General features: G+C 40.1%; 1 protein-coding gene and 1 long non-coding RNA gene across 3 annotated transcripts in view; one reads left to right on the top strand and one right to left on the bottom strand.

Annotated features, from left to right (window-relative positions):
• The first annotated feature begins 241 nt into the window (after window positions 1-241).
• On the top strand, window positions 242-20,591 carry TEKT5 (tektin 5). Its single transcript, XM_052680416.1, has 7 exons — window positions 242-827; window positions 1,592-1,675; window positions 3,263-3,333; window positions 3,955-4,098; window positions 6,699-6,921; window positions 17,372-17,526; window positions 20,242-20,591. The coding sequence occupies exons 1-7, from the start codon at window positions 267-269 to the stop codon at window positions 20,453-20,455; spliced, it is 1,452 nt and encodes a 483-aa protein (XP_052536376.1). The 5' UTR covers window positions 242-266; the 3' UTR covers window positions 20,456-20,591.
• Window positions 960-23,056, bottom strand: part of LOC128079337 (uncharacterized) — a 67,544-nt gene continuing 45,447 nt past the window's right edge. For both annotated transcript variants that reach the window (XR_008206072.1, XR_008206073.1), the window contains exons 4-6: window positions 18,707-18,967; window positions 9,441-9,513; window positions 960-1,149 (exon numbers count right to left, since the gene is read on the bottom strand). This is a non-coding gene — a long non-coding RNA (uncharacterized LOC128079337). The remainder of the gene's footprint in view (window positions 1,150-9,440; window positions 9,514-18,706; window positions 18,968-23,056) is intronic.

Raw genomic sequence — 23,056 nt, 5'->3', positions numbered from 1 at the left:
GTGCTTCAGTTCAGGCTTGTTTCTAATGTCTGCAACTGTCTGTCACACTTATACTGCTTGGATGCAACCTGCAATTCACTCAAGGCAGACCCAGTGAAGGCAAGCCCACAGCCCCATCTGGAGAGAGCCTTCAGTAAACATTCTGAAGGGTGGAGCAAAGGCTATGGAACGCGCCCTGTGACACCACTGTGTATCACTGGGTGCCCGCAGCCCAGGACAGCCTGCAGTGGGGCTGCCTGAAGGCAGCTGCCTGAGCCCTGGGCACGATGGAGTTTTTGGGGACCACGCAGGTTGCCAGCTACTGTGGCACGCGGAAGAGCTGCCTGTTCCCGGACCCAGCCCCCACCAGCACCACCAAGGACACCTACCAGTCCTACTACCTGCCAGGATGCCGCTACCTCAGTTCCTGGAGGCCCAGTCTGCTTCACAGAGTGGTCTCGGTCCCTCCCAGCTCTGCTGAGCTGTTCAGTCCCACTGGGCGGCCACCCACTGTTCTGCCCACCTTGCGTTCCTCCCTCCATTCCCGCTACAGCACTCGCGACTGGCACCAAGCAAACATGGTTCAGCTAAAAGGCTCTGAAGCCTCCAGGTACTGGGCTGGAAGGCTGAACACTGATTCCTTGCGACTGATGCAAGATAAGGACCAATTGACTCATCAGATGCAACAAGACAGTAGCAGAAACTTGGGAGAGAGGATCTCTAACATTGATTTCTGGAGATCTGAGCTCGCCTATGAGCTAGAGTGTCTGCTCAAAGAGACCCAGGCCTTGGAAACGGCCAAGAAGCGGCTTGAATGTGCTGCAGGAGAAATGCAGGGACCGCTGAAGGTAGGTTTGACACAGCTGCTTACTTCATGACTATGGCTAAATGGGTAAAGAGAATATTTTTCTCTCTGTTGAATACTATTAGAACTTCCACCGTTGTCACCAAGACAGACCGCGGTCAAACATTACCCTTGGTAGGAAGGAAGCTTGGCCACCATGGTCACAGGTCAATACAGGAACCTACCAGGATGCTTCTAAGCCTTCTTCCCCTGTCTTCCCGCTCCAGGAGGCAGAGGCTCCGGCAGGCCCAGGCAGTCATCTCTGTGCCTTCCAGGAGAGCACGCAGTGGCTCAGTGAGCTGCAGCACTCCTGGGCTCCCTGTTCACTAATGGTAGTTACGCAGTCATTCTCTAGAATGTAGATGCAAAACTTCCAAACTTTGATACTGAGTAAGGGTCAAAGGGTCAAAGTATAAGAGTTAGGAGAGATGAGAGTCAGGGATTTTGCCATGGAAGTGTAGAACAGAGGTGTTTTAATTAACACAATTTTAAACAAAACGGGCAAGTTGTGATGTAGGCCTTGCTGACTTTACTGTGCAGCTAATCAAATGAAAGCTTTGGTGGCAGCTAATCCCTAGAAGTATGTATTAACAGGTAAGGTAATGAACCACAAAGACTCATAGTTCTGTGCAGTGGAGCCATCTCCTACTCTGTTTCACCCTCACTGGATATCATTTGTCATGTCAGCTCCGTGGTTCCTTCAGCAAAGTTTTCCACTGTACAGTGCAGTACTGTGCCCATTGCAAATGTTCTTTGGTTTGCTCGCAGACAGCCCTGGAATGCTTGTACTACCGCGAGAAGCGGAAGGAAATAGACTTGGTTCATGATGATGTGGAAAAAAACCTCATGAAGGTAAGACTGGACTTACTCGTTTATGTTTTAAACTGTGAGAATAACTGAAGTCCAACTAAGTGCTTATCAGGGCAAAAGCATTTAGCTCATAGCTCATTTGGAAGACTGAAGGTGAGAGAGGAGAAAAAATGGGTTAAACTACATGTAGTGGGAATGATTGATATTCTGTTCATCCTCCCTGGAACAAGAGGAGCAGCCATGCGTCTGTCTGAGGTGCTCTCCAGTTTTGTCTTCTCCTACAAAATGATGTAGAAACAATCTCAAAATTGTTTTTTAGGCCATGTTCTATAAAATTTGTGAAGTCCTTCAGGGCTTACAGTATAAAATTATTGTTTACTGCCTTGCTGTTTGTATAGTCTTACTGAACAAGGAACATGAGGATTGTAGTGATTGCTAAAAGAAAAAGCCCACAAATGAGTACCATTTTATTAAGATTTGAAAGAAGTTATATTGGGAGCATAAGAAAACTAATACTAGGAAAGCAAATGATGGGACAATGCCATTTCTTCAAGTACTTTTCTGGATTAGAAGATTACAGAAGGATCTGCAGACCAGCTGAATAACCAGAATGTTTGTTCAGCGCCTACAGTGTGCAACTGTACTAACAGCCAGCTCAGCAGGAGAATGAATGGCAGGATGAAGCACTGCTTACTCTTCCAATGTGACCAGATTAAAAAAATATTTTAAAAAATGAAAAATAAAGACCATTTGTCTGATCTCCTGGGGCGCTGCTCTGATTATGGAATGAGCTAAATGGAGTCGATGAGGGCCAACAGAGGCCTGTTTTGTAGTAACAGCAAAGCCACTTGTAACCTCTGTCAATTGTATATGGTGCAGGTACAGAGACAGAACTTGGCATTTTAATTTTGGGGTGTCTTAATGACTTCCAAATAATTCAAAGCTTTTTATTTGCTGTTTCAAAACTTAATGATATAAAAAAGCTGTTCACACCTCTAAGAGGGTCTCTTATGCCAAAAAAAGGGTTTCTGAAAAGGAAAGAGAATGGATGGTTGTTTGAAGGACTGTAAGTATCACGTTTGCATAGTTTCCAGTGTGGTTTGTTTCAGTATTTTTTATTTATTGTAATCTGAGTGGAAACTTGGCTTTGAATTTCTTTGACTAATATTTACACTTATGAAGAGTGCAAAACTCTTTTATATCAAGGAGCCTACTTCTGAAATCAGATATATTTTCAACCTGCTCTGCTGTTCTTTTAACAAAGTGTTTATATTATTGTAGAAAAATGTAACAGTAGTTGGAGGGTAGTTTAATAGATTAAGGCTCATGTTTCAAGTACATTCATTATACCCAGCCTAAGAAAAATTTGTCCTTACATTTATCAGAATGACTTTATCCATTAACATCTACTAGAATGTTTGATAAAATATAAAAGGCCATACAGAACCAACTCCAAAGATACAAATTTGTGGCACTGAGGAAGAGAGGGACAAAAACACATCCTTTCCTTCTCCACACATCCACACATGAGATGATTTCAGCATCTAGAATGCAGAACTAAAAGGATATATTCACTAAAGCAAATGGAGTTTAAGGAAAGCATTGACATCTGGGTATTTTTCACTCTAGGAGGTTGATCTATACAAAGATTGTCAAGAAATACTGGCAAAACTTGCACAAAGAATCAGTCATCAGTTGGAGTAAGTATTTACGTTTAATTCCTCTTTTAAAGACAAGAAGCTAAATTCAGCGTTGGCTGGGATCTAATGACATTGAAAATAGCAATTGCAAAATCAGAGGCTTAGCCTGTTAGATGCTCCTTGCCCTTCACTTCTCATTCTTACTAACAATAGAATTTGTTAAGCTGCAGAAGAGCAATACCCATCATTTAAAGCACCAAGTGAACCAAGACAATTTGCCATCTTCTTCAAAGATTTCTCTCATCTTACAGCCTTGCTAACATGAGAGCTGTTACTGAATGCCTGCTCTCTTTTGCTCTGAGGCTGTCCTGCATGCCACACAACTATCTCATGTTTTTCACCCATGTGGTCATTTGCCATCAAAATGACAAGCGTCATTCCATGCGCAGAGTTAAATGCAGTTCTTCGGGGAGCGTTCTGAAGCTAAAAGGTGAGCGGGGTGAAATGGTACAGCAGCTCCCTCTAGCTAAATTACAGCGCAAAGCATTTTCATGCCACCGTAAGTGCCAGCAGATGATACACTGAAGCATGGAAGGGTGTTAATGAAGGCAGTTAGCTAAAGTACGGAGTACTAAAGCTTCGAAGATAGTTTAGATTAAAGTAAGACTTTCCCCTTCACAGTATCAACAGAGATGCGCAGCATGCCCTGGAGCAGGACCTTTCTGACAAAAACTCAGCCCATTTTATTGACACGAAGTGCTTTAACCTGAGGAACACATCAGACAGCATCAACTTCTACCATGGAGTGGAGAAAGCAGATGGGACGTGAGTACGAGTGGTCGCTGCTGTCTTGTCTTTCCAAGCAGGAGCCTGATTACAGCACAAGTTCTAGCCTCATATTGGAAAAGTGGCAGGAAAAGAAGTGTCTCTGTATGGCCCTACGTCTTTCCTTGGTGTGAACCCTCCCTCATCCTCAGTCAGTGCCTGCTTTCTAACAGCTGCCGTGGTTGGAGAGCAGACAGGAGCTGACAGTCTGCAGCACCCACAGTACTGTGCACTGAGCTGCTGCAGAGAGAGCAATCACTTACAAACATGTTGCAGCTGACTCGCCTTCAAACTGCTTCATGCAGATCTCTCTTTTTGGTTTTTATTTATAATCTTCTGTGTTCTTCAGGTTTCAAAACCCATGAAATCAAAGCAAAATATAACTGTGGTGTGCAGCTACGTGCAGCGGGGTGAGCAGCATGCAGGTGAACACCAAAGACTATATATCTTTTCATAAAAATAGCTTGGATTATTTGGAAATTAGCCCATCAAGATGTACAGGACATGCATTAAACAGTATGACTGAAAGGATTTAATAGATTTTAGCATGACTGAAATTTTGCAGTTGTATACAGTTTTAAAACTGCATATCATAGTTTACTTATGAACACCTGCATCCGATTCTAAAGTAATAGCAGAAGAAAAACAACATGCAATAGAGGGCAGTGTTTTTGTGCTAATGACTTGTTAATGCACTGCTCACTTGAACAGAGCAGTATCTAAATGGTGAACATACTCCACAATTTCAGATGATGGCGACTCTGTCTTGCTGAACAGTGGAGGGAAAAAATGTGCACTATTTGTTTACTAACAGAACATAAGATCACCTCATTCACTACTGAAATAAGGGAGTAAATGAGAAAAACTTGGCAGGAGTTCTGCTGACTCCAGTCATACTACCGACTCTTAGTATTAGCAATGAAAATAAAAATATGCTTGTGGATAAGTTTTACGGCCCTTTTCCTTTTTCACCAACCATAATCCAAAGCAATGCCATTTTTCATTAACATCTAACTGAAGTAATCTGGCAAACTGAGACGTGCATGCAGCACTTGGGAGCAGAGCAGGTGTATTCTGCCTGAATCATTCAACAGAGCCAGCCAGATAAATTACAGTCTGGAAAAACAATGTTAAAAACCAGATCAGGTATTAAGTATTTCAAACCATCAAGATGGAAACCTGCTTGGGAACTCAATTTTCTGAGCAGAAAATGAATATAATACATCAGACCAAAAAGAAAAAAGAAAAAAAACAACAAAAAAACAGCCACCGAAACCACGAAACCACCCTACAGAAAGTACACTGAGATTGGCTGGGTAAGTTGTAAGCACTGTCAGCTCAGCCTTAATGCACTGATTTATGCAGTCTTGAAATCGTGTTGGGTGCCCGAGACTTTTCAGGGCAACTACTGAAACAAATGTGTAGTACTAAAGATTTCCAAATACCTTGGGAAGATCAGTGCTTCAGTTTAGAGAGACAGGGATACCCTATGAAAAACTGGGAAAAAAAAGGGGGGAGCCACTGAGAAAACAAGATATCACAAAATTCAATTATTTCATCCCTTAATATTAAATCTCAGTTTTCAGTTAAAATCTAAAGAAAAAAAATATGAGACTGAAAAAATGGCAAAACTTTCCCTGCAGATTTAACACACAAGCATCGTTCTTAGAGGGAAGTTTTGCATAAAGCAGGATGTTTAAATGCAGGCAGAAGTTTTTCTCAGCCTTTCCTTTTGGCAACTAAAAGATAAACCTTTTCATAAAATATTCTGATTTTTGTCTGGTTGAAGGGCAGAGTGATCTGGTAGGCTGAGCAATGCATTAAAGAAGGCAGTGAATTTAACTCCAAAGAGGGCAGCTTATAGAGTACCACTTCTTGCTGGGGGCTCAGGCAGCAATCTTAGGGCCCTACAGACTCCCACTTTGGAAAAATCTGAGTCTGAGATGTATGTTCAATTAAGGTAATTAAGGCCATCTGTGAAGGCTTGACATAAAACCAAGAGTCCCAAAGTTTTTTTGGCTACACGACATTGCAGAGGAAACATTCTTGGCTTTCGTTTTTTCTGTGCAGGAGACCTTTATTCAGTTTTTCTATGTCTATTTGTAGACTTTCCCATAGCAATGTCATTTCTGTATGTCTCGTATATATTAATAAGTTTAAGAATAATAGGGCCAAAAATTAAAGCAGAAGTGTTCATTATAATGCATGGAAAAGAAAGAGGATGGAGATCCTACAAATAGCAAAGATGGCCAGTGATGGAGCAGGAAGAAATTGCAGTTCTCCTTACTCTATCCTAGGTCAGTCAGTGAGTTGTCCATCCTCCTGCTACCATTCCTTCTGATGATTAAGGCACTAGGAGAATCAAAGCCACGTGCTTTGCTGCATGGGTCATGCATTTCTCGAGATGTAGGGCTGTTGATGTGTAACAATCTTGCTCTCAAGGCTAGTTGGTCATTTGCATCACATAGGTTGGCTTCTCATGTTTTCTGGCAGTTGCTGACACACAGCTCAGATTCTCCATGATAAAGGCCTTGGGTTGTCTCAGGCAGAATGTGAATCCAATTTGATGATGTACAATGTACCTTTATTTTCCTTACTAGTGTTTCAGTTCCTGCAACATGGGCTAAATTCAGTGAAGACAATATCAGGTGCTCTCAACATGCAAGGGCCAACTCTGTCAAGCTCCGGGAGGATACAGAGGCTGCACTGGAGAGCACATCTGAGGAGCTGTGGAATCAATTTGTCAGCACCAACTTGGCCTTTAACAGCCGCATTGCCGAAGTAGCTGATGCAAAGAACAAACTCCAAGCACAGCTGGCTAAGGTAAGACCCAGTAAGCATTGGCAGCTGTGTATAATCCTAAATGTGCATGAAAGGCACAGAAATCTCTAGAGTTTACATCCTTCTTGAATAAGCACCTCATCAAAAGTCAGCTATATTAGCTTTCGTCAGGCAATGCATTTGCATCACTTGCAGCCTGAGGAGAGCTCACTCGAAGATGAGCAGCCTGAGAAGATGACAGAATTTTACAACAAACCATACAACATCTGTCCCATACAAAGAATCACTGTGCTTATGTTCATTTGCACTTTACATGTCTAAAGTGGGGAAAAATGTTTTAAGTTTTCTTTGTTTTCCTATTTTTCATTTATTGAGGTTATTCCCTGGTGATTTCCTGAGCAAAGAAAGTGTTGTTATTTTTTTGGTAAACAGTGAAATGACTTTGGAAAGCACACAAATAAAAAGGCCCACAAACATTGTAACATTCTTTTTCTTTTAGAAGAAAGAGGATATTTCAAGTTTTTGCACTTTTTTTTCTGCAGTAGTAAAAGTTCAGAACTTAAAAATCCTTCCATTCAAAATGTTATCAGTCTGCCTTTGAAACCTAAGTTCCCAGTTGTCCTTCTCCTTCTAATACAATATACCTTTACATCTTTAACCTCAATTTTAGCCTTGATTGTGCTTGAAAATAGTCTCATATCTTGGGGTGGTTCAGACAGTTAACTTCTCAAATATTTCTTCTTTCTTTTCATGTGATAAAAAGCAGAAATAGCACCAAAGGTGACAGACCTGTATTAAATTCCATCTGTAAACCCTTTTCAGTCAGTTTTCATGGAAAAATGTGACTTGTTGGAAATGTATTCGTGGAATTTTGAAACATGTTCTAAAGTTAATAAGAGGTGCTGCCTTTGTACTGACAGATAAAATCTTGTTAAACTATCAAGACTTTCTGTGTCATTCATGTGACTTCAGTCAGAGTTCACTGAGTTCTTCTACTAAGACTCCTTCTCTTATAGAGGAGGCTCGTGCTCACTCATTTGTTTCAATGCACATTTGGAAACAATAGAGTTTTCCTGCCATTCTATTTGTCATAAGTTGTTTTAAGATGTTTTCAGTTTATTTTTAGGGACTTGAAGGAAAGTGCAAACCAACCAGCTAAATATGTGTGAAGTCACAGCACATAATGTTTTCTTCTATTTTTTCCTGCTTATGAAGCACAAAAGATGTTGAATGTAGTTTTTGTGTGGTTTGGATCTTATATAAATGAAGCCAGCTATAGCATTTTATCCTGAATTGAATATTCACCTAAGTTTCTCACGGTCTTAATCTTTGAATTCTTGCTTCGCACTTTCCAGTGACTTTTTATAAAAGGTAGAATAAAATACAGAAGGTAGAATAGGGCCACGTGTGGAACCACAAATTGCAGTGTGAAATAGCAACACACTATCAAAGATTTGGTCATCGCGTCCAGCTGACGCAACGCTGACAGCTTGTAGATAATAGAGGAAAAAGTGACTTGTGTCCCCATGCTGTCACACTACTGGATTGCAATAAGAAGTGACTGGGAGAAACTGAAGTAATCGTATATGAAGATCTTTACTGCATAAAGAATAATTAGGTTGTGTGGTGTGCATGGATTAAAAAAGCATCATGCAGGATGGCATTCCATGAGCTCCTGCTGCTATGCAGTGATGAGTTACAAAGTGACAGCACATACACAGCAGAGACCTTCATCTCAAACTCCATAGTGATGTAAAAACAAAATGCTGTAGGCTTGCAGAGCAGAAATGCTGCTGGTTAAGGAGTGGATGAAGCTATATGATAGAAAGCCTATTAATTCTTTTGCTCGTGATACCTCAAAAGGACAGGAGGAAAGAGAGAGAGTAAGGAATGAATGCTCAGTTAATGGCCATCTATAGCTAAGCAGAGCTGATTACGTTTTATTCTTTCTCCAAGCTTGCAGTGTTGTCTGTAGAACTTAGAGAAAAAAGTATGGCTGGATATGCTTTAATAAGACAGCCACAGGAGCAGCTAGGGCTCAAGGCTGTCCCTTAAACACTACCACACTGCTACAGTTCCTTTTCCTTTCACACGCAATACCAACCTATTCACCACAGCGGGTGCCACAATTTCATTTTCTTGTGTTTAGAAAATGGATCACTCTTTCAAAGGCTGTTTTTGCACTGGCTTCACAAGCAATGAATGTCAGTATTAGAGACATCCTTCCTTCTGCCAAATTCTTTTCCCAGCTAAGCAGTCTACCTCCATGAACTGGGAGAATGAGGATAGAAAAAGTTTCCTTGGAACCAGGAAAAGTTTTATATTTAATGAGATCTGAAGTTCATTTCTGAATGAAAAAATAATTTTCTGCTTTGTGAAACAGCCAAATCTCTTCCAGACAAAAAGCTACGCAGGGAACTTCCTGTAATCATTTGTTTCCAAAATCAGAAAGGAAAGAATAATTTAAAAAAACCATACAAGAGTAAATAGTGTGAATATGGTGATGATAAAAAATAACCACATGTTGAAATAGGACATTTTCTTCTGTCTATATCACTTACATGCAGAAGATCAGCTGGATAAGATTATGAACCTAATGCCTCAGCTTGTGGTCTCAGCATGTTCTTCCTCCTCCTAAAAAAGTACCAAATTAGCATATAAAAAAAAACCCCAAATGCAAAGAAAATCAGCAATTCATTATTACTCTGTTTAGTTCTATTGTAGAATATCATCTTCCTTTATGTCCAGATAAGTGTTTTCTATTTACCAAAAGACGCCGAATGTCTCTATGTAATAAGGGCATCCTGTTGTTTTCACTTCTATCAAGAGTTAGGCCAGGAGTTTTGCCAGGACCTTCTCCATCAATGACATAATGTCTCCATTTCAGGTTACAAACTGTACAAGTCTCAGAGCAATAACTACACAGCAGTACATCTGCTTTTTAAAGCATTTTTTTTGCTGCTAGCATGGTGGGTGGAATTGAACCTCAGTTTCCACCACATTCCTGCACCATTTACCTTGAGTTACTGATATACAGTTGAATAACAGATCTGAAGAAATTCCCTGTTGCAACTGACTGAGATTCTCACACAGCTTTTAAACTAGGTTTGTACTCTAAAATGTCCGTGCATCATGTTTAAAAGTGCATGAACAAAACGCACTTGAGAGTAATACTTCATATAGTTTGCCTTCACTACATACTTCCCAATGCAATCAGGACCAAGGGATGCAGTGAAGAACTCTTCCTGTAAGGCATCTGATAAACAGACATGAGAAAATTATTATATAAGAGGAATAGAGCAGAACCCTCAATAATGAAAGTGCTTGGCACTCTGCTTTTTTGTATATAAATTAGTCCAAACAAACCACTTTACAATACAGATCACCTGCTCCACTACATTTTTTACTATGAACCTCCACTCCTTTTCATTTATTTAGAGGAATGGCTTAGTGACTTACAGATGTATCATCTTGGGTTAGATCAGCTGCGACTTTATCTTTTATTCTACTTGGAGTTCAGCCTGGAAGTCGGTGCTTGAAAGGGCTCCAAGTTCAGATCAGGTTTCCAAGTCAGTGTGAGAGGTCTCCAAAGCGCATTGTTTGCCAGTGATTCCAGCTTGCCTTTCTGCGTTCGCAGTCCAGCTGCTGTCTGCTCTCACTGTTACTCCACTGATGTATTCAGGAAACTGTCTGAGTTTTCTTTCCTTCAAATTTTTATTGTCTGCTTTTCCTTCCTGACATTTCTTTTGGGGAAGCTGGCTGGTGAGGCTCACAAACCCCAACTCTATCAGAAATCTGGGAAGCGATTTGCCTAAGGAAACAGTAAAAACGGATTGAAGTGCTTCTGTATGACTCTGAACAGGAATCTATTGAATGCAGAAAGGAAATGCTTTTCCTAAAAACTTGCTTTATATGTCTCTGTTTCTAGTTCATGATAGGGCTTCCATGATGAATTATCCTCTGCCCGCTTTTGCTTGATTTTTCTCTAGCAGGCTGAGACAACTTGCCATCTTTTCAGAAACTCAGTACAGGAAGTATGGGTGTGGTATAAAGCATTTCCTACTGCAACTCTGAAGCCTGGAAGCCATCACAACTGCAAGAAGGATTAAAAGAGTGGAAACCGGGCAATTGCTTGAATGAGTTCCTCAACTTCCTCCTTAGTAAGATGAAAAGGATGATGTTAGTAGCACTAGATGACACCTCTAGATTTAGGTTATTCAAATAACTGTTGGGGAAAGGGCACAACACTTGCTAAATCTACAAACGGCTGTATAGAAGCAGACAAAAACATAAGAAGAATCAGAAGCCAGACAAATCCAGATGGAAAACATACACACTTCCTTTTCACAGCAACGGAATTCATCGCTGCAACAGTTACCACAGATGGGTGACTTCATTAGTGTGAGGAACTGAAAATCAAGATAAGATCGCTGTGCTCCCTGAAAGCTCTGCTTTTCCTACAGGCACTGGCTTATGAAGAGGAATTGCTACAGGGTAGAGTAGTGTCCTGCAGGCAGTGTAGGCAGCTAAATAACTCAGACTTTCTTCTCACCCTGAGATTGAAAATGTCCTATTTCCATTTCTATCCCAACTGCATAAGTCTGTGATTAGTTTGTCTTACTTGATTCTGGGATTAATCTTGTCTTCTGAGAATTCTTGTGAGAATCTGGATGGCAGAACCATAGATGCATGAGGTTCTGGAGGCCAGAGACAAGGAGCCCTTGCTGGCCAGGGTTCAATCCTACACCAAAGAGGCTATCACAGCTGTGCTGTGTTTCCTTGTCACTGGGCTCACAGAGAATGTAGCTGTTTGGGGATGGAGATATTTTTCAGGGTTCTAATCACAATGTGACCTTGGTCAGGCACAGAGCTGTTCTGGGACCAATATTTTAGGGCAGTGAACAGCAAATATAGCCCACACAATTCAGTGTAGAAGATGGTGGTATGGTAACTACAGCATGCACCGCTACAAGAAACACTCAGTTTACGATGAGAGAAAATATGATAAACATATTTGACATCTGATATAAAATCTATACAAATCTTTAGGAAAAGGAGGAAAAGCTTTAATCATGGTAGCAGCCCCTCATTAATATGTTTGCATCTATTTTCCATAAAGCTAATATTAACGTAAATAGTTACCTTGGCTTCCCTCTCCTGGAAATAACCAATAGGACAGGATGTTTACATGCAGTAGGTCTGAGAATCAATCAGACCAGACAGCAAGTGACATATTTACACAGCCCAGTATTTATCCCATGCCTAAACACCAGATTATCTCAGTTAGCACTGTACAAGATAGAACACCTGCACTGTGCTCAGAGCATTTGTATGCTCAGAGGCAGAGCTGCCCAGCTCCTCCCTTCCTGCAAGATTTGTTACTCCTCTACCCAGGAGCACAGGGATCAGAAACATGCTAGAAAAACAGATACATATTCAGTAAAACCATGAAAAAATAACCACTCATTCCAGTAAACGAGCAGCCCCGATTCTGAGTATTTCCACTCAGTTCATTGAGAATGAGTGCTTTTAGAAATAGTTCCCTCTTACTTACTTTTTTTTACCCCTGCGGTGTGAAAAGGCAGTATATTGCATCGGTATATGATGGAAATTAATTCTTTCTTGCCTTTCTACTTGATATATTTCTACTCTATACCTGAAGAAACAATAGAATTTTGTTTTAGTAAGTTGTTCCATCACTTACACAGATTATCCTATGAGTTTCCATCACACATTTTTTTTTAATTAAATTCAAATGTATTTATAAATTAAAAACCAAGCAACTTGTTGTCTTAACACCTATTGAATATATTTATATGATGGCTAGAGGGAAATACTGAATATTGAATACATTTTATAGTTACACAATCAACTTCTAATTCAAGACATAAATCTACTTGGTTTTGTAAGTAGTATAAAACATAGAGCAAAAGCCAAGAGAACCTCAGTGGCAATAAAACCAGGGACTGCCCTCCAGCCTCCTAAATAATTTTCTAACTCCTCAACTGTGAAATTCAGAGAGAAGCCCTCCTACAGCTGTTGAAAAGGACACAGCTCGGCCTTCCTCTGAGCAGGGGCATCTGGAAAGGCTGGCATATTTTAGGAGGTGCCTGCATGAGAAGCATGAAGAAGGGGTGCAGCAGGGTTGTGAGCTGAGGGATGGAGCATGTGTGTAGGAGAGGGAGCACTTTCCCTGTGGCACTTTTCCCACATAGGCTTTCATCTTGGACCCCGGTGTATCCTCATATTTTTATACATGTCTTTGTTTGCTACTTTTTTCTCTTCCTCATTTTATGCCTTAAAAACTCAGTAATTTATGGTTTCTGATGCCTTTCCTGGTGGCTGAGTATATTCTTCATTCACTTAATCTTATCGTTTAATATGGGAACCTGTTTGAGAGTAAAGTTTTCAGACAATTAATGAAGAGTGACTCAGAAGTGGTTGGGAAGGTGTGTGCTGGTTGGTCTTAGCAGCTCAAACATGCCTGGAAAAACCTGTTTGAAGGAGGAAAAAGATATGCACATACTTCAGACTTTTACTTACAAACCAAGAGAAATTTTACATGAAAAGTAAGGCAATAACTGGAAAACAAAGTTAGATTTATGTCTCCTAAAATGGTTGCTTGGTCCCATGAAATCATAAAGGCTTGCTTAGACTGGATCAGAGTACGAACTGTGGCCAAGGGGAGAAACCATTTAGGAGAAGCCTGGCTTCTCAGTGTGCCACACTGCAGTGCTCTACTTCACGGGTTAGGCTAAGCGGCACTCACTTGGGGGTGGGCTGGAATTGGAGTAATGCATTTGGATTCTCATGAATCCAGTGTCATTAGCTGCACAGTGTCTTCTCACACTGAAGGACATGCTCCCAGCTGCTCAGTAAAGGCAGCCTGTATTGAAAGAAAGCAAGCCTTTGCTGACGTTGCTACGGAAGGCAACTTGTGTGATTTGTAAGACTGCTCCGATCACGTGTATGACCTAGCGGCTCTTTTTCCAAGTCGTACTGTATCCAGACTATAAAAATCATGGCCTTGGTGAGGTGAGAGAGCAGCAGGAGAGCAGTTTTCTAGAAGCTCTCAAGTATTCTGCAGCACAAAACTTTCCTCATGTCCTGGAAGGGAAAGTTTCCGGGTGGGCAGCTGCCTGAGCCAATCCCTCAGCACAGTCTCTTAGGAACATGCTGCTCAGCATTTGTTGTTTTTGCTTCCTGCCTTTGGAGGCCATCCAGAAATGACGTATACCAGTGCAACACTATCTGGTGATCGTCCCCACCAATCAGTTTATGCACTGTAGATTATCTAAGTCATTTTATCCAATGTGTGTCCCGAATGAGTAATCAAAAAATGTTTGTACTAAGCTTCTGTGATGCTTTAGAGGTGGTTCCCCCGAGGCCATTTTACTTTGCATGTCTGAAATGACAGCACTTAAAAAAAAAAACAAGGAAAAAAATGACAACATACAAGGAACCACATCCACTTACATGCAGCCAAGCAAGGCTTGAAGATAGCTGCATGACTTTACATTTGAATTTTGAGTTAGGAAGTAGGTTTAAATAATTTTATTGTTTTTATTATTATTTTTTTAAATGGTGAGGGATTTGCTCAGTAGTCTTGGTTGTGCATAATGCCCTTGCACACTACTGGCACCATTCTGAGCAGGACTTGTGAAGTAATGTGGCACAATGGTGCTTTGTAGTGACTGTGCATTATGCAGACATGATGTTATAAGATAACAACTGTGAATTTTAGATTTTAGCTCACTTCGTGGTACCAACAAACAACTGGATTCTCAATAAAGAGAAATCAGAAATTAGAGCCTGCCCTTTTTGAGCACTGTCATTGTGTGAATTTGCAGACCGTGCAAGTTCTAAATACTTTAAGTCATTTCTAGATACAAGAAGACCACTGGCTTATGTCAGTTATGGTAAATGCACGTATAACTTAATACTGGAAAAAGAGAAGACAGTGCAGCCTCCCACATCTGTGTCACTCAGGTAACATCCATGTGTGTTCTACATGTGCTGTGGGCAGTGAGGTCCAATTGGACACAAACTCACAGTACAGCACAGTCAGTGCCATGGAGGAAATCAACCTCAGGACTGATAAATTACAGCTGAAATATATGGGTTTATGGTGTAGTATTATCACCAATAAAGCTCAGATTCTGAACCAAACAGGCCTTACTCAGAAACAGGACTGAGAACACAAGTCCTCTGTTTCACTCTAAGCAGAAAACAAATAACCCTCCCAAATCCTTTCTGAAATTGAAACACAACTTTGTCCAGTTCTTGCTGAGCTGAGGTGATGTGTGCTACTATGTTTCATTGGTTTTACTTTGATTTACACTTTTAAATTATTATTTTAAAAATCTACTCACAATTTACTATGAACTGTAAATAGAATTAACGTAGGAGACCCAAACCCTCACAAAATCCCACTGCAGGTAACATAACCACACCCCAGTGAACTTGGCTCACTCAATAACTTGCAGCAAGGCGTAGCATGGGAAGCACTCCTGCAGAGACAGAAGCTGTAACATAAACACAGGAAAGGAGGACCGTGCTAAGCAGTGGGTGACCTCCAGAAGCACTGCGCGCTCTCCCCTCACAGCCTTGGCACATCCCCATAGGTTGATATTTTGGTTGGCAATGAAGATGAAAGGTGTGCACAAAGGGTAGGACTGAAAGGCTCACAGAATCCCCAGCAGCACACCTGGGAGCTGCATATAACCTCCTGCACATGATGTGAACATACACAGAACATTTCTACATGGTGACATTCTTGTAACAGCACAAGCTGATCAAATTTTGCTTCTCCTTCTAATTGGGCAGCAGAAGATCCAAATCCTCTGTGTTTTCAGTGAAAAGGAAAGATGTGGGCTTCCTGCATAATGAAGGCATCTGACTTCTTTATGTCTCATTCCTTTGTTGTGTTTTATTTTTTTTAATCTACAGAAATAAGTCTGTAACTGGTAAAATTGTAGACAATATAGAAAACAGTGGATCTAACAATGTGCTTTCACTGTAAGCAATTAGTGTGCAAAATAAATAGCTACCAAAACACACTGATCTATCTGCATAAATATTTCCTGTAAAACACAGCTTGTTTATGGTGATTATTTAATTAAGAAAGATCTCTCACATTGCTCTACTACACCACATAACCAAGCTCCTAGATTTGGGCTGATGTGCAGGTTCCTGGTATCCTTAGCCCTCTGGGTTTTACCTATAAATAACCTTCCAGAAGCAAGAACTAACTCAATTTTCAAACCAGGTGCATCATTAGCTTAACGTGATACAGCTTCATATGTAGGCAAGATCAAAACAGCAGCATAACTTTAAGCACATTACGCCATTTTTAATGGTTGCTGAAATTCAAGTTGCATTGATTTTAGTAAACTGGCTGAGAAACAATGTCAGTTCAGTTTGTTCTCTTCCATTTTAAACCTGTCTACAGGAAAAGCTTGAATTTGTTCCCTATATTGGCTGCAATTGATTGTGATAAATGAAAGTAAAGTAATAATCAACTAGTTAGGGAACATTATTAGAACATAAACATTTCTTTCCTGCTCTCTATTTTATGGCTGAGCAAAAAACTTCTCCTTTGTAGTTTCTTCCACTTTTTAACACCTATGAAAACAAATAAAAAGCACTTGCAGTATGCTGGGGAATAATACCATGATATGGTAATATGCTCTGCAACTAAGAACTATGCTATTCTAATTCTGTGAGGCTCTCCTTTTTGAGGTTGTTTCACTCCATACTGTCTCCATTTAGAGAAAAAAAAAAGTTATTTCCTCTACAGCTCCCAGAGACTTTTCAAAACTTCCAGAAGTTAGTTTCAGTACTTAAAAATGACTTACACAGCAAATGTCCCCCAAATACTTGTAGTCTGCCACTATTTCAGGGGGCATGTTTCATGGCTTTTGAATTTTTATGGAGGAAAAGGAAATAAGTATTGAATGAAAGTTTGAATGAAAATGAAAGTTTGTTGAGAAATTTTATCTTTTATCTTTTATCACTGCCTCTACAAAAACGGCATTTCACAAAAAAAACACAGTTGGGATTTTCCCATCTCTGTATTTCAGTGCTTCTTTTCTGCTTGTTATAAATTTGTATTCCAATTTATACTCCAATTCAAAAATTATTTCATGTTATAATAATTAAAAAAAAAAGGTTTATTTCTTAGTGGAAGTTGTTCTCCAGCATTGATACCCAGTTTTGCAGGAACAACTTAATTACATGTTTTAGCAGCATTTAATGGCCTCTGGCTCTCCCATGAGCTGTGATTGCTGTATATCTTTTGAAAGAAATTGCAAGATCAAGCCAACAGATTATACAAATATATTTGATTGCTGTGAGGTTGTAGAAATCTCCTCCCCTAAATCAAAACAAAATGACATGCCAGATGGAAGCAGTTCCGATAGCACTGCTTGAAGGAGAGTTAAGTTCTGATTTGGATGCATGCGAGGCTTACGAAAATGTTCTTCTTGTTCAGGTACTTCAAGAAATCTTCCAGACAGAAGATACAATCATGCTACTGGAGAGATCCATCATGGCGAAGGAATACCCGCTGAAAGTGGCTCAGACACGCCTGGAGGGAAGAACTAGGCGACCCAATATAGAACTGTGCCGTGACGCACCTCAGTTTCAGTAAGTAGAGGCCAGACCACCCCGTCCCTTCCTCAGTCAGCTACTCAAGAAATTTAACAACAGCGTGAATTGATTCAACAGGATTAGAGTTGTATTCGTTATGTGACTATAAATCCTGGAAGAAAGAACTGAAATCCAAGCAGTTATACTGAAGTGTAGTTGAGTTTAGAGACTCCTTCCCAGAACAGATTGGTGTTCAATTGCTTGGTGGTGGCTGATACGCTTCTGAATTTGGTCTCATGTTGAGTGGAACTTAGGAATTGTGTTTAATTCCATTCAGGATGAAACAACAAGATTTACTTCGGGAAATACCGTACTTAAGAATTTTTTTTTCCCAGGAAAAATTCTGTTTTGATGCAAAAATTGTCTAATGGTCAGGCCCCTTTAAAAGTTATTTGCAAATTAGAGAGAGGCAGTATTTCTTTCTTCATGAACTTGCTTTCAATGCTTTTATCCAATATAGTGAGTCCAGAATCACTGTACAGATTAGCTTATCCAACATGCTGGCAGCAGCTTGCTGATCCCTATGCTGTGGTTCATAGAACAATGTCAGTTATGTCTTTCTCGATACAAAAAACAGCATCTGAGATATTAGTCTTCCTTCCCTAGTAAAGGAAGGGTCTTCTAAATTTTAATCCCATTTTTCTCCCTCCCCATCAAGTCTTCAGAGTATTCTGTGGGAGATTTCTCAAGGAATACTGTAGCTGGAGTGAATCTTGCAGTCCAGTTAGAGAATTTGTGCTTATTTTATTGAAAGCAGGAAGCTATACGTTGTTGACATTTGTATCAAAATCCTACCACATGCAACACTATGAGAATACTGAAGTACATTATGCTTAGTCTGAGGATTTATAGCAGTTTTCCAAATCCTGTTTTGTCAGCTCCAAAAGCTTCTATTCAAACCATTTGGATAGTTTTGTTTGTCTTTTTATATCACACAAATCATACCTGTTCCAGATGCGGTTCAGCTGTGAATAAATAAAAGCTTCTGATCTGTGTACAGTAGTGCTCACTTAGCACTTACCTTTACTCTGGGAGCAGATCAGTTAACACTTCAGTTACCTTTGTGCCATTGATTAGGAATACAGATTAGCAAGTATCAACAATTGATTTAAGAAAAGCCAATCACCACCACCAAGATGGCTTTAAATATTACTCTACAACTTCAGTTATTACTCACTCAAAGTCTGTTCTCTCCTCACTTCCTCCCTGAAGATCTCCACAAAATGTCTGCAGTATCATGATTGATATCAGTCGAGTCATCAGGACTGTGTGTCCAAAATAAAAAACTTCTTTGAGTTGGGATCAAAATGTGCTGAAGCAGAGGGTCATGTTATTCCTTCTTCTTCCCAAAATTGCCAGTGATACTGTTGATGTTCCAAAGGATCGTGTCTCAGAAAGTTTGAAAGCTTCATTTGAAATCAGTGAATATTTTCTTCATCTATTGTGAAAAGATATAAATATGAAATTTGTGTAGGGGTTCTGATTCAGTTCAGCTCTTACCAGCTTACAGGTTGTATAAGAACTTAACATGCAGTTACACATGTATTCAGAAGTACTTTAACCTTAACGTACACATAATTTTTCCATCAGTCTGATACGATTTCCAATATTTCAACCTAAATATCTATGCAAGTACACTGTTTGCTAGACAGCTATACTGATAATTACCATATCTTATTCTCCTTGCTTTGATGAGTATTAATTTTGTTATGCCACAGCTCCCTAAACCAGATCATGTTGTTTTGGATGCTTTAGCTGATCTAAGTCTTTGAATGCTACGTTCATCCTAACTGGGATTGGAGCTTGAAATTCTGACAGAGGGTATTTGAAATGTGAGCACTTTTTCTACCACAGTTTTTGGCTGAGCTTATACCTCAGATAAAATATATATTTTTTTGAGGAACTCCAACCTGAGAATGCAAAACCATTTACTAATTCATTTTTAAATAATTTGTTCCACATATTTATCTGCTGGTTTAAAGCACAAAGATATTCAGCTCAATAGGGAAAGAAAATATCAAATGAACCACTTCTTTGTAACATGTAAATGTTATCTGAGTTTGCTGTTTATTTAAAAGGAAGTGCTGATGTTGGCATTTGTTCTCTGTGTGTGCTGCCAACTTTGTAGTTTAAGGGATTAAACAGAAAACAAATTAATAAAGTCTAGTTTTTCTGTGCTGTTCCATGGTGAAAAAGCTGGGACTATCCCAAAACAAGTTGACGTGGATTCTGGAGAAAATAAAAGTTTCTTAAAGCTTACAGTGCTTGGCTTATTTAATAGAACATTAGATAGCACACCAGGTTGACAGTATTAAAGAGTTTACTCGGTGATTATGCAAGGATCCTTGCCATGTCTGCACAGGTAGGCCATGGAACTACACTGATGGTCTCCAGAAATGCATACTATAGAACTCAACCTGGCCATGCTAGCCTTAGAGATGCTACCCAAATAGGAGACTGCAGGTGAGGAAGATAGCGTTCAGGATGCTGAGTGGCTTAACTGCTGCTGAATGTCAGTGTAAGCAGAAATTGACGCTTCTTACAGGTGCTATGGAAGCCAGTATGGCAAAGAATAGGTTTCGTGTTGATTCAGACCAAGAGGGTCTGTTTGAATTCTGTCTGAGATTCTGATCTGTGCTCTGTGTAAAAAAGGCACGTGGTGGGAGACTGCTAAAGTTATTGGAGCAACCTGTCCCCTTCTCTTTTTTTCAGGCTTGTCACTGAAGTTTATACTATAGATGACACCTTACAGACCTTAAAGAAACATCTGCAAGAAGCCCGTGATACTCTGCAAATGCTGCTTCACAACAAATCAAAGCTGGAACACGACATTTCTGTGAAGGCAAACTCCTTCTTCATTGACAAGAAGTGTATGGAGATGCGCAAAACCTTCCCCTGCACCCCACGGCTCATTGGCTACATTTGAGCAGTAACCTTTGATACCTCTCATGCATGATACAAAAGCTGCAAAGGTTGCAAACATTTCCTGAAGGAAATCATTATTTTGTTGGGGTTTTGTTTCTTTGTTTGAAATCCAATAGAAATAAACCAACCAAGATCAATACTGTGCTTCTTTCCTTCGATCAACTGCGTAATCTCAGCTATAGCTGCCCCATGGAATGGAATTAGTAGATCTATTCTAACAGAATCAGACCACACTAAAATGACTAGAGAAATTTTGCATGATTTGTGAGTTACTAGCTAAAGAAAATTATAAACTGACGCCCCGCACTTTTCACCAGAATAAGTACAATACAGGATTTAACTGTCTGGGATATTGTGACGCCTGTGTTTCAGTCCTTGTCTGGAAAAGTCACATTTGAATGCTTACCCATCCTTCAACTCTCTTTCTGTTTAGCAGATGTAAATTTGGTGTTTGCTTGAAATTAGAGGAGGTTGAGCTAACTTGATTCGTAGAAGAAAATCTTGTATATTTATGTGAACTATTTATGACCAGTGTTTGCCTAAGACTGAGAGGTCTTAACTACACAGAACTGTGTACTATCAGTAGATGTCAAAGGACTTCATGAGCACAGACAGTACCACAGTTCTTCATCACTTCATCAGGTGAAGACAGTGAAGGCTGAAATGTTTACAGTGCATTAATCACAGTGAAGGATTTGAGGAAGCACTAGTTTTAACCCATGTTAAAGCAATCTGATTTTTGAACAAATGGAATAAAAATGTTTTTCTCTTATTTGTGTTTCTGTGCTGGGTTTACGTGCCCTTACATACAGCATAATCAGCAATGCACAGTTCTAACAACTGAGCTGCTTCCTGCTACCTTGGTCCCACAAGGGTCCCCTTCACGTAACAGCTCTAGGAACACATAAAACACATTTTAACTGAACCAAGGCCAAATCTGAAACAATGCTTGGTCTGAAAGTTGCCTGAACAAACTGGCTCTGTTCCTCCTCTTTTGTTTTGCGGGGGTGGTGGCTTCACTCAGCTCCCAACAGAAGTCACATTGCTGGGGGACACCGAGCCGTGCAACTCTGCACTTCCCGGCAAGTTAACCGTGACTCTCACTGAGCGTGGTTGTGGCTGAGCCATTTCACACTCCGTTTTACTTCTCAGTCAAAAAAAACCCCAAACATTTCCTGTTGAGTGTCAAACCATTTACACATGGTATGTTTCTATAGATTCAAAATCACAGGAAAACATTTTGCAAGATGTGACTGGGGAGTAACATCTAGATGTATTTCTGGTACTCGTTAAACTCATTTCACATTGGCTGCTCTGCATCTTCATTTTCTAAATTAATTCCTGCATCATGGCCATGAACAGCGCTGACTGCTCCATCCAGCATTATGTCTCCAGCTCTTTGGGAGGAATTCCCCAGGTGTGGGAAGAGTTCCAAAAACACAGTTTGTGTTTATATGTGTTAGTGATAGCAGTGCAGAGCATTTCCAGGGCTCATGGAGGTAGGGGGGACTCACTGAAGACTTTGTTGGCAATCTGGTTGGAATTAATGGTCGTATCTTACTGTCTCTTACTCTAAAACACATCACAACAACCTTCAAGTGCAGAGTGAGGAATCTCACTATATTTTGTTTCTCAGCAGGGAGGACTGTTTCCATTGGTAACATTTTCCTCCCTCTGTATGCTCTGGTACAGAGGCGAGGGAAATTTTATCACTTGCTTCTGTTACCACAAAACTGTAAAGCCCTTGATTTGCATTTTGTATGTTATTTTTACAGCGTAAGAATAATAATATTAGCACTGAGTTGTTAAATATTGACAATGGCCCCACCCTATTTATCAAATACTGACAGCTGACCATGCGGAGGACTAAAAATTATTTGGAAATTTGAACATTTTTGAAGGCATCAAAGAAATTTTTAGAAGTTGGAGTCTTTCCCAGTTCACACAACTACTTAATATCTAGAAATAGTTTCTCCCCTTCTTATGCCAAAAACCCAATTAAGAAGCATGCAGTAGAAGGAAAGCACTTTTAGCAGAGTCAAATTCTTTGAACAGTTTTATACAGAAAAAGAAACAAGGAAAAATCTTTTCCTGACAGCAGACAGCATCACTGACAAGTCCTGAATTTGTAAATCTGGGGGTTTAGGGATAGAGATGCTGGGGTTGAACAGGGCTCTGAATATCACTAATTCCAGCTCCTCCCTCTGCTTTTCTTCAGCCACGTTCTCTGCAAGATCTCAGCTCTGCTTTTTGGGTGGAGTTCCCTCTTTATTGTCAGTGCAAACAACACCAAACTCGTCTGAACACAGTGTGAACTCCTACTGGGAGTGACTGCCTCAAATCAGGGATCTACGACAGATAGTCCCATTCTCTGAGAGCGGCGTTCTGCATGAAAGCAGTAACTCCCCGAGGTTCAGCCTCCATCAGTAAGAATAAACTTTCTTGGGTTCTGCGAAATAAGAGCAGAATAGAAAATGATTTTATTCCCTAACTATAGCTGCCAGAAGATACAAAGTATATCAACCTAGTGGAAAAGCCTTAGCAAAGAAAATGCTCCAGTCTCTCATTAGTAGTACCCCCATAAGCAGCACATTTATGTCTG

This window comes from Tympanuchus pallidicinctus, unplaced genomic scaffold, assembly GCF_026119805.1.
Source record: "Tympanuchus pallidicinctus isolate F22 unplaced genomic scaffold, pur_lepc_1.0 scaffold18, whole genome shotgun sequence".
Classification (NCBI taxonomy): domain Eukaryota; kingdom Metazoa; phylum Chordata; class Aves; order Galliformes; family Phasianidae; genus Tympanuchus; species Tympanuchus pallidicinctus.
The sequence above is the reverse complement of the archived record's forward strand: the minus strand, read 5'-3'. Positions and strand labels throughout refer to the sequence as shown.